At 41.0% G+C, this 11,447-nt stretch overlaps 1 protein-coding gene across 1 annotated transcript in view; it reads right to left on the bottom strand.

Annotated features, from left to right (window-relative positions):
* Positions 1-6,550: 6,550 nt before the first annotated feature.
* The window catches only part of LOC104413097 (dachshund homolog 2-like), a 26,075-nt gene continuing 21,178 nt past the window's right edge, over positions 6,551-11,447 (bottom strand). Inside the window, exon 6 of the mRNA XM_010024010.1 lies at positions 6,551-7,413. Coding sequence (XP_010022312.1) covers positions 7,376-7,413 — 38 coding nt within the window. The 3' untranslated portion in view covers positions 6,551-7,375. The remainder of the gene's footprint in view (positions 7,414-11,447) is intronic.

Below are 11,447 nucleotides of genomic sequence, written 5' to 3'. Positions count from 1 at the left end.
GAACCACTACCACTGAAAATCAGTCCTTCCCTGAGACTGAGCAAATGATACCTTTAATTATTTCCCCTTGCTGCCATTACTGGGTGCAAGATACATAAAATGAACATTTCTTTCTCTCCCCCTCACATACAGCTGTCACGCTGCGGAAATAAAATTACCTGCCTTTTTAAACTTGTTTCAAAATATAGAATTTTGTTGTCCTTAGCCTTCCATTTAAGGCTGTCTCTTTCCGTTCATGACAATTGGCTAGGTACGCTGCTCCGAGGGAGGAACTGGAAGTAAAACCAGTGTCGTGAACAGAGAAAGGCAGCTGCAATGAGCGTTAGGAGCTTTGATTTCTTTGTAAGTTGTGTGACCAAAAGATATACCCTGGTAAACAGGGAGAGTTTAATTCAGAGCAATGGTAAAGCTAATGGCTACTTTCTTCACCTTATCAATAGGTGCCAGCGAAAGGCTACTATAATTGATGTAGAAAATGTGGGCCCCGTGACAATCAAACACTTGTAACCTTGAAAATCTTGCAATCTAGTGCTGAAGTAATTTTTTTCCAGGTTATGTTCCGCTGGATTGTGTTACAATGTGTAATGTAAAGTAACGTGACAAGACTAGACATGGGTCATTCAGTCTGTCAGTAATTCAGAGCCTGGCAAATTGGTCCTCTCTCTTCACCAGTCCATGAACTTCACAGATACTTAACTTATTCATGCTACACTAGCTACCACATTATTTTAGCTGGAAAAGCTACTGTGATGTGTGAAATCTGAGAGGCTTTTCTTTTTGAAATGGGGCTGGTACCAGATGAGCAAACAGTATTATTATTTTCATTAAGATATCACATCCTGTCAACACATAACATTGGCAGTTGCATTTCAAATAATTGCGTGCTCGACAAATTGTATAGCATAAATTAGACTATCTTTGTATTGCATTCGTGAGCCTTCTTATTTGGCTTGATTTCTGGGGAAGGGGGGAGGGAAGGGGTGTAGGGTCTGTTACTCTTTTTGTAAACTCAGAGCTCCAGTAACTCTTTATGCAAAGGTGATATTGCTGACATTGATTTTTTTTTTTCCACTGAGTGAAACTATTTTAATAATGCTAAACCCGCAAAGTCCACCACATTCCTGAAAGTATTAAACTGATCAATCCCTTCTTTCTTATATGGATTCTGAACAGGGTCTGTTACTGCCTGTCTTCAAAACAGTGAAAAAGAAATACCACGGCTTTGGAGTTTCTGGAGGCTTTGCTTTGAAGAAGCCAAAAATAATTTCAGTGAAAACGGAACTTTGGTGAAAATTTCTGTTGATTTGAAAAACTATTAACTATCAAAAAATATGCAATTTACTTACCAGCTCTGTAACAAACCAGGGGTCTCAGTGCTGCAGTGTTTCTCATCACAGTCGCAGACGTCTGTGACTCCTTGCAGTATTATGAGCGTGGCCTGGTTTTGATTTGGTTTCAGAGCCAGCGCTTGTGAATCAGGTCTGTGAATTAAACACAACTGCTTTTTGCCTTTCTCTTTCCCTCCTCCCTTTTTTTTCCAAGCTGGTATGAGCTGAACATAACACATATTAGAAGAAATAAAGAATTACAAGCAGGGTGTGAGGAATTCATTTTTCCTTTGGAATGGAATCTCAGTATTAAACTACCAGGAAAAAGCTGTGAAAGGAATCAGTGTTTTTTCCACTGCTTTGCTCATTGTAGAGTCATTTCGACATTGTAATATAGGTGTCAAATACTAATAAATCAGCTGCCAAATGCTATCAAATACTTACTTTGCGCAGGTGTAAATGATCACATAAAATGCAAAGCACTGATCCGACAGCAGAGATCTCCAAGTACCATTTCTGTCTTCACCAGTTTTATAGAACTATTTAAAAAAAAAAGGTCCAATAGGGATTTTATTCCTTGTTACTCAAGTTACCAGGTTTTTTTGTGCTTTCTTACTTTTTGGGATGTGGTTGCCCTCTACCCCCTCACCCTCTCACTTGACACCAAGGGAGAGAACACAACAATTTATATGGAATTGCTTTGGACCGGTCCACAAAGAAAAATATTGTTCAAAAATAATGTTCTGAATGATAAAGCATTTTTCCTGCTAAAACATCTCTGTAAGTGCCCCAGCATCATCAACTGATGGCAGCACAGCTCTGGGAATAAACGTATTTTCTGCTAATGGCAGAAATCAGGGGAAACACGAACCTGGTACAGATTCCCGATACAGAATGAAACATATGATTAAAGTTAAATGCCAAATCCTAGTGGCACTGGGGCAAATTAAAGTTTATTTTTCATTCCTGTTTATTCTGCCTTCTCTTTTTAGCTAATTCATCTTGTTTCATTTAATGCCGAAGGTTTTTCCTTTCTGTTTGGCCACTTTGGTGGAAGGGGGAACAATTCATTTTAGGCATGTGGCCTTTTGGTAATAAGATTAAAGCTTCAGGCAAGGCCCAGATCCCAAAACAAGAACTGTGCAGGCCCTCTGCGAGTGTATTCAACACTCCAAAGACAGGGTCAGTGTACTGTGACCCCAACCACTTCTTTGCCTCTCCAGCAGCACAGCCCCTGGCACAGTCCAAAGGCGTCTGTAGCGTGGTGCCACGCGTACATGCACGTGCTGTTGTGACTCTCGACCACTCAATGCATGATGTTTATGTAAGGCTGTGCACTGTGAAAGCACTCTTAATCCCATTAATAGAAGATGTATTGCATTGCAATATTTGTTATGAAGGAACTGTGATGCAGATTTTATTATGACAAAATCATGTCTTCACCTAACAATTCATAATGACTTTCTATCTATTGTCTTATTTCAGACTTGCTGGTGAAAAATAAGTACATCTGTCTCACTGTTGGCTGATGGAAGTGCACAGTGATTAATTAGCACTGGGCCAGTTTTGTATCATCGGATATGAACTTGCCACTTCTCTCTCTGTTTCATCTCCACCATTCCTTTGACCAGCCACAATTTTTTCCAGCATACTGGGCACTTACTGTGTTACCAGGAGCAGCAGGTATGTATGGCCTAACCCGTCTGAAATTGTTCTTTTTAAAGATAATGACCTTATTAAGTATAGAGGCTGTCCCAGCCATGTTGGCACAGAGTTAGGTTGCTTTTAGAGGTAACATCTGCAGTTAGTTGGGCAGACACTACCCACAGAATTCCTATCAAGAACTGAGGGCAGCCCTTAGAGCTTTGAGAGAGCACAAAGGTGAGCAATTACAGCAAAACCTTCTCAATGAATTGGGTAATTTAAATTGATTTCTTTGATGTACAAATGTAAAACTGTAGTAATTCTTAACAGCTCTAAATGCATTATCATAAAAATGCCTTTTCCTCCTCTTCCATCTCAGCTTCAAGTCATCAGACACCCTTATTTGCACACAGAAATAAAGTAAAAATGTTTGTTAATAGTGATTTTACAAGTGCCTAAATGTTTGTAGTGTATACAACAAAAGCTGGTAGCACATAACATGGCTTTAAAAACCCCCTCTGCAAAACCCTTTCCCTCTCCGTCGCGCCTCACCCCAGCAAGGTGCAGCAGTGCAGGCAGGATGCAGTGGGAAGCGGTAAGGCTTTCTACCAATATTACTGCCAGAGGTAACGGATCCTCAGCCCAGGGCCAGCGAGGCTGGGAGTTATCATGCCTGTAGTTTAGGGCTAAGTCCATGCACACACGCACACACGGAGGCATAGTCGTCCTTGTGGAGCTGAGCTGAGGACATGAAGGAAATTTGTAACAATTCAGGTTAGCCCACGTTGTGTTATGTTACCAAACCTGTCCTGTAAATAAATACACTAATGTGTCACTTACTTGTAGCTAGCAATTACTTAAACCTGCATTCAGCTTTTAATGCACAGCCATGCATTTCCAAAGGAATGTTCTTGCTGTGTATTACTATAGATCTAGATTTGAAATTGAGATTGGTCACTATTGATTCTGTTAGTTTCTGATGATAGTGGTTACACAAGGTTCATAAAATTGCTGAAATATCCTCCATTAACTTGCCTGCATTTAGCCAAGATCCCCTTGTGTCCAGCTAACACCAACTTCATTGGCGTAATAACATTTCAGTGGCAATTTACAAACAAGGAGACGCTTTGTAGGGAACCAGAGCCATCCCTGAGGCAGCTGCTGAGGGGCTGCGGGTGCTGCACCCCAGCCTTGGCAGAGCACCCCAGCCTGCAAACGCCCATCCCCCGCTGTGTCCCGCAGCCCATGCACTGCATCAGAATGGGTTAGCAGTGTCCCTCTGCTCCGCCACTTCCAGGAGGTGCTGAGGGCACAGGCACAGCTGAAGTCCTGCTCTTCCCAGGCTTCTTCACCTCAAAAAAACCCAACCCCCAAACCAAAACCTCAAAGAGGCGATGTCCCTCTGGGGCTACCTGCTCACCATTGCCTGTGTCTGGGTGCTGGACCACCAGGCAGGAATGAGATTGTGGGGTTACGCAGCTTTCTGAAAGCAGCCCTGTGCTGGACATGGAACCACAGAGGACAGGGAATATTGGTTACTTTCCAGCTCTTCATAGCTTAATTTTACTTATGAAAGACGGTTAATTCTTCCCTTAGTCTTGTCTTCTCTGAGTGAACAATCCGAGCTCCTTCACCTTTGAATGACAAGATCAGCACAGACCTAGAAAATATGACATGAAAGCAATTTCCTTGTTTTCTTGCCTTTTGTGCTCAGTTGCAGTGCCTGGAACTAGACAAAGTCTACACTGAGACTTTTTACACTGTATGGAGATGATTGATAGATAAAAATCCCCTGTCCTGCCAGCCCTAACCCCCAACTGGCTGTGTGTTGGGTGGGCAGAGGACGTGCTCTGAGCCAGAGCACTGCAGTTTGTGACTGCTGCTCAGTCTGTGACCCTGGGCTGCACTGTCACCAGCCAGAAACAGCGACAGCAAGGTTTTGGGTCAGCGTAACTCACCACCAGATCCCTGTGCAAGAGGGTGTCATTTGGAAAATTTGAGAAGATGATATGAAGTAAAGTGAAATAACCCCCCTCCCCCCATCCCCAACCTAAAATCCACATTTTCATATGAACTATTCAGTTGCAATTAGCCAAACCTGTTGCTTGTTCTGGCTAGAATATGTTTCTCCATCACAAAGTGTTAGTTACAAGTGCACTCAGCATGAGCTGACACACAAAACCCGCCATGTCTTGGTTTGTCAATATTCATCAGGAGCTCCCTAGTAAGGACTCAGCAACAGATTCAGTCTCTGAAGTTTATCAGTTTCCTAAATCTCATTTGCCAGGACTTTGACATTTCAAACTATTCTGGGAAGGGCAAATTAGAAATCAATGAAGTGCTCATCAACAAGCTATCACTGCAGCCTTAGGAAATGTAGATCAGCCATTGAGGGGGAAAAAAAAAAGCTAAAATAGCCTTTATGGAGACTAAAGAAAAAACAAAACTGCAACCATTTCATCTGCGTGAACTATTTAGTTGCTGTACGTCTTTCAGAGTGCACAGCCCTGGGTAACTCACCAGAGAGCTCTCCTCAAAACCTGAATTCACAGGAGCGATACCAGAGTTGGGGCAGTCAGAAATGCTGCAGTACCCCAAGGACAGTTTCAAGTCCTCTTTCTTTAAAACTAAGATTTAGAAATATGGTCCAACCTTCCTTTCTGAGAATCCCAATGGAATAGCAACTAAAATTAATAAATAGCCCAAGGTAGAATTTAAGTTCAGATGCCACAGTGTTTCACTCACACGTGAGATTTTAAGAGTGTGGAGGCCTCACATATCTAAAGCTGTTTCTTTGTATCATTCCATTTTTGATTATTTATTTGATCAATAGCAGTGTGATTAATGCAGTTATTAGAATGCTTGCTATAAAAAATATATGGGATAAACCATGTTTGTGCACTGGAAGACTATTCTGATGATAAGGAGTTTGATCACCTGTTAAACAGAGGCTGTTTTCTGGAACTGACACCTGGTTAAACTAAAATATTTTGTTCAAAAATGAAAACTCAGCTGATTCCATTCTGCTGTATTACACAGAATAGCTTGAAGCTACACTTTAATGTCTGCAAAAGTCCATTAATCAGAAAAAAAATCTACTGATAAAAGGACTTTTGAATGCTGCACATACGGACATAGATAGTAGTATATATAATCATAGGAAATAAATATATTCCCCATGGATCTATTCAAAGGAGGGGGCTTTTTTGTTTGTTTTTAAGTGGCAGTGATTTAATTCAGGGTGTGTGTGTAAACATAATGCATATATAAGCCTGAGTTTGGAGGTAAATAAGCACTGTGCTGCTGACCCCTGCGTGACAGTGGTGAGGGAACAGGTGATCACTGAATCCCACTCGACTCAGACCAAATTTCAGTCACGGGCTGTGGAAAAGGAACGTTTCAGTTGCAATGTTCAGAATTTGGAACATAAAATAATTAGGAAAATGTTTAGTACCAACCCACCCTCTTTATTAAGTAGTTACTTCAAGTATTTTTAATAGTGCAAAATACTGTTCTGCATGAGTACAGCAACTATGGGGATTCACAGTAAAAAAAAACATCTTAAAAGATTTCCAAAGTCAAACAAAAAAATTTTTAATACTGTATTTTTAGCAAGAACATTTTTAACAAAGAATGTGTACTTTAACTTAATATGGTACAACAGAGAAACCATACTTAAAAGTTTCCATTATCTAACACTCTACTGCATATTCATTTTTCCATCTTAAAAGACCAAAAGCCAAGCTGAACTGAGCATAAAAAAAAGCATCAATTATAATCCTCATATTACGTCAGCTATTAGGGTTTAGCTCACACTTTTGAATTGGTCATCTAATGAAAGGACAGTTTTTACATCATTCTTTTAAAAAATGTACACACATTTCTTTTTAAAACGTAATATATATCGAGTATCTGCTTCAGTAAACAAAGCTTAATTTATAAACACAATCGAAACAGCTCCATGTTGAACAGTTTCAGTGATAAACTGGACTTGTATGATGTACAGCCAGTGAGGACCTTTGTGGCTTAAAATCATTGTGCCATCGCTATACAGTAATAGCTACCTCCTTAGAGAAAAAAAAAAGTTCTTTTTTTGGGGGAATAATTCCTGTATGTGCTTAAAAATACTAAAACTCCTTTCTAGCTCCAGGGACCTAAAAATGATCTGTTGCAACAGGCTTGGTTTGGTATGGTAAGCTTGTAAAAAGTCTCAGTATTTCTAATACGGCAGTTTTTGATGCAGCAACAGTAAATTGCTTGAAATTGTCCTTCAAGTTTCATGCTACAAATCCTGTTCTTCACACAGTACTGAAGGCATCAAAGGTTGCGAAGGGATGTTTTTCATCAACTATATAGTCTTCAAATAGTGGTCATTACACATTTTTCAACAATAGGTGTTTCCTTCAGTACATAATAGTAGGTTTGATGTATGTTCTGTTTTCTGGAGGGAAAAAAAGAAAGGAGAAGAAAAAAGGTGAATTACACAGTGACGCTTTTATAATTAGTTGAAGCTCGGGTGGATTTCCTCATTTGTTTGTGGAGGTTTTTTTCCCTGAAGCCAAATTATCAGATCCGTACGTGGTAGAAGCCAGTCACCACGGGAAGAGAGGCAGCGGCTGAGAGAGCCCGGCCGAGCCCTTGGGAGGTGAGTGTCAGCAGAGAGAGGACTGGGGGAATTGGGGCTCGGTGCTCCTGACCAGGGGAGCAGGTCAGGACACTCAGCGGGGCTGAACACCCACCAGCTCGGTTTCCAGTGGTGCCTGCCCAGCAGCACCTGAGGAGTTGAGGCTGTAAATACTCTGAGTTGGATTTATTTCCCTTGATGGCATTTGCTTTTTAATGGAGTGCTCATTTTCCTTCTTTTTTTTCAGGAGGCAGCCGGTGTTGTACCACATGCCTCCGTTAAGAGACTGAGTAACATGGCATCAGCTTTACAACATGACATTAGTACTTGCACAAAACCTTCAAGGGAAGAGTGTGTTAAATCAAAACTGCATTGCATTAGAAAATGTAATAGCAGTAAACCAGTATCTGTTCTTGGAAAACTGTTCTTTCAGAAACCACCACATTCCTTTAAAAATTATTTTTCTTTATTCAGGGAAATGAGTAGAAAGCCACTTATTTCCTTCATTAAAATATTCTACTTATCTATCTATACCTATCAACTGTGATTTTTCACATTAAGCAACTTTAAAACCAGAGAAAAAATACATATTGAAATGCCTACAGAAACTAAAGCTAACAAGAACCCATATTCTTGTTCATTATACAATGAATCATGAATCCACTCAGCTAAACCTGCAAGTACTGATCTTGAAGATGATAGCAAAATGATAATATTGAGAAACATTTTGTATAATGTTGACATCTCTCCCATTACTGTTTTACATATGCCAATACTGAACGCTCATAAGGGAAGAACAAGTATTGACCTGCTAACTGACACTGATCCTTGGAGCAATCTCAAAGTTTGCCACATTTCAATTTCAAAATGCATTTCAGCTATAATATGAGTGATTTATCATTTAGCAGTAGCTGTCAAAGTAACCTCCTAGATAAAACAAAAACATCTGGAACCATAAACAGAGGAGAGCAGTAGCTGAATTTTAATCCAAATCTGACATGTTCACTTCATTAGGAACAGGAAACAGCTAATTAGTAATTGAATGTTTCATGGTTTTAAGAAGGCTCAGACTTTCCAAACAGAGATGATTTAATATGTATTTTTGAATGTAAACAAGAATAAAGATCAGAAGAGCCAGGGCCATAACATCTCCAGAGGAACAGTTGGGAGCATGGGAACCTCCAAAGGAGGGACTAAAATTAGTTCCAGGCCTTTGGCTAATTAAAATTATTGCCTTAAACTTGGGGGTGTGGGGGGATAAATATTAAAGCTTGCAGAGGGGGTAAAGCAGAAATGCAAATATTGAACATTGTGGGGATTTTTCTTTCTTTTTCTCCTTCTGATTACTGGGAATTCGCACACGACTGCTCCCCGTTGCCGGCTGTAGGTGATCCAGCCCGAATTCTAACAAACAGCATGTGCAGGTCAGCACGGCTGCCCTCAGAAGAACGTGTCTGTGTAGTGACATTCTGCCACAGTGTGTGTCTCGCGAGCAGCAGCACCCCTGCGGCACCTGTACAGAGGCACCCAGAGCATTACATGTCCTGGGCACCCAATGCCCAACTCCCCAGATGTACGACGGCATCTCTGGCCTGGCCCTACGCTGGTGGGATGCCATTAGTCTGTGTAATACAAATGGGAGTCAGCAGGCATTAGGCACTTGATGCTATTCAAATGGGCACTGGGCGTCAGCTGCATCTTCTTGTACACGTTTGACACTTGGTATTTGTACGGACAAGGGCAGTTAAGGCACAGACCACACGTGTGCATGTTTGTGCTGTGTGTGCTACAAGGACTCTGTCTGCAAAGAGGAGGGGAGGAATCTGGACGTGCATTCAAGGAACAGTTGATTTATAAAAAATGGGTTCACTACAGGTCAGTAATATATAGAGATAGATATTTAGTTATTGATATTTTATTGTATTTTAAAACTCTATTTTTCAAACTAAGGTGGGAGTTGGTCATCGAAGGTGCTGCAGGCTCATGGACTGACTATTTAAACTTTGGAACAGGTTTCAGTGTTTCCTTCCTATTCCCTTTATTTCTCAAGGAAAGTCCAATGGAGGTATCTGGAATACCTGGAAGAGAGAAAAGTAAATGCCAAAGCTCAAGCAGAGTGCAACCACGCAGGAGGTGTTACTGATCAGTAAACAGAAAGTGCACAGTTAAATATTATTTCCGTTCTTATAAAGCTCTCAATTATTCTCCAGAAATTAAAATACTTTTTTGTTGCTGTGCAGTAAACTGAACTCCATGGCATTAACAACGTCATACAGCAACCACCTCTGAGCAGTTAACGTGTTAGGAGCATCTGTGCTACCACTTACACAGGAAAGACAATGCCATGTTGTCAAATCTTTCCTGGAGAATATTCACTATCTCCTCAGTGTGGCTGGCTGCAAGCTACATGCCATTTTATAGCATTTTACTGTATTATATAGCAAAGATCTGAATAAATCTGTGTGCAATAAATGTATTCTTTTATTAGGTTTATCCCTTAATCAAATATTCATTTATGTAGGCTTCATTCTAATAAAAAATGAGATTATACAAAGGTGAGCAAAAGCGTAGATTTACAGTAGTTTAAAGCCTAATTTCATTCTCTAGGGGTAATATTGACAATATAAAAACTGTATAAATGATATTCCCTAACACTAAATATGCTTATGAGCCCCCTGTGCATGTTATACTGCTTTACAGCCTACAGTGAAATGCATGACTGGCTTAATAAGCAAGACATTTAGAAAGGATTGTTTTTCCCCTTCACAATGTACAAGACAAGTAAAGAAGTAAAGATCTCAGTTTCTCAGTGAGCCAGAGCCTTTGTTTGTTAGTAATTGTAATTTTCCCTCAGGATGGTGGTGTCTTTCCTGAGCTGTTAGTCCAGGGACCAACATTCATCTCTTCCACACTCTTTTAGCAACAACATCATTGCTCTTCTCTTTCTTCCAAGGTTTAATGTGTGTATACAGGACAAATCCAAAAGCAATAATTATCATCTGTACACTTAGTCACTTTTTTTTCCAGCCTATCCAGCACCTCTGAGTTTCCTGACTCCTTTGTGAGGCTTTGTCTGGAATACCTTCTGGTCAGTAACTGAGCTGTATTTATTTCCATAAACTACTTTAAACCACAATGTGCACATGTAGCCTTGCAGCCCACATGCAGCACTGCGCCCGTAACGCTGCTGTGCAAATCCCTCCTGCACGGGAGCACCACGGCACAGCCGGCAGCTGCCATCAACCGACACGGCTACGGCTGGGGACTGTGCAGGTAACTTGGGAGGGGAAAGTCACTGGAGAAAGGACATTTGGGATCTGCTACGTAGTGAGGAAACAAAGATCAATCTGTTTTATCAGTAAATTAGTCATGCAGTTCAACAAATAAACCCCAGCACTGCGCGTTGCAGAGAACATGGACAGCAGAGATGCAATACACTGAACCCCCCCTTTGCCCATTCAGAGGAAAGAGGAGCTGGGGCAGATGCTAACATAGCAGTTCAGTGGAGCTCAGAGGTGGCTGTTTCTGCAGACCCAAGAGCAGCCATGCACCAGACCAGTGCTCTCGGAAGCTTCACACAGGTGCTGCTTGAGTGGTTGAACCACAGAGTCTTACATGACACCACACGTGTGCTGGGCAGGAGTTATCTCTCTGCTCTTCCTAGGCTATACAGAGTCAGCATTTCAGATCAGAGCCATGCCAAGATCTGGATGCAGCAGCACATGGAAAATACAATGCCGTAACAATAAATCTGACTTACAAATCTGGGGCAAATTAGTCTGAACCAATCTCTCGTTTTGCAGAAAGCAAAAGTAAAATCAGAAAACAGTTTCTTTCTCCTGTGGCTGTCA

Source organism: Nestor notabilis, unplaced genomic scaffold, assembly GCF_000696875.1.
Source record: "Nestor notabilis isolate BGI_N333 unplaced genomic scaffold, ASM69687v1 scaffold12471, whole genome shotgun sequence".
NCBI lineage: Eukaryota > Metazoa > Chordata > Aves > Psittaciformes > Psittacidae > Nestor > Nestor notabilis.
Note: the sequence above shows the minus strand (reverse complement) of the source record. Positions and strands in the feature narration are given on the sequence as shown.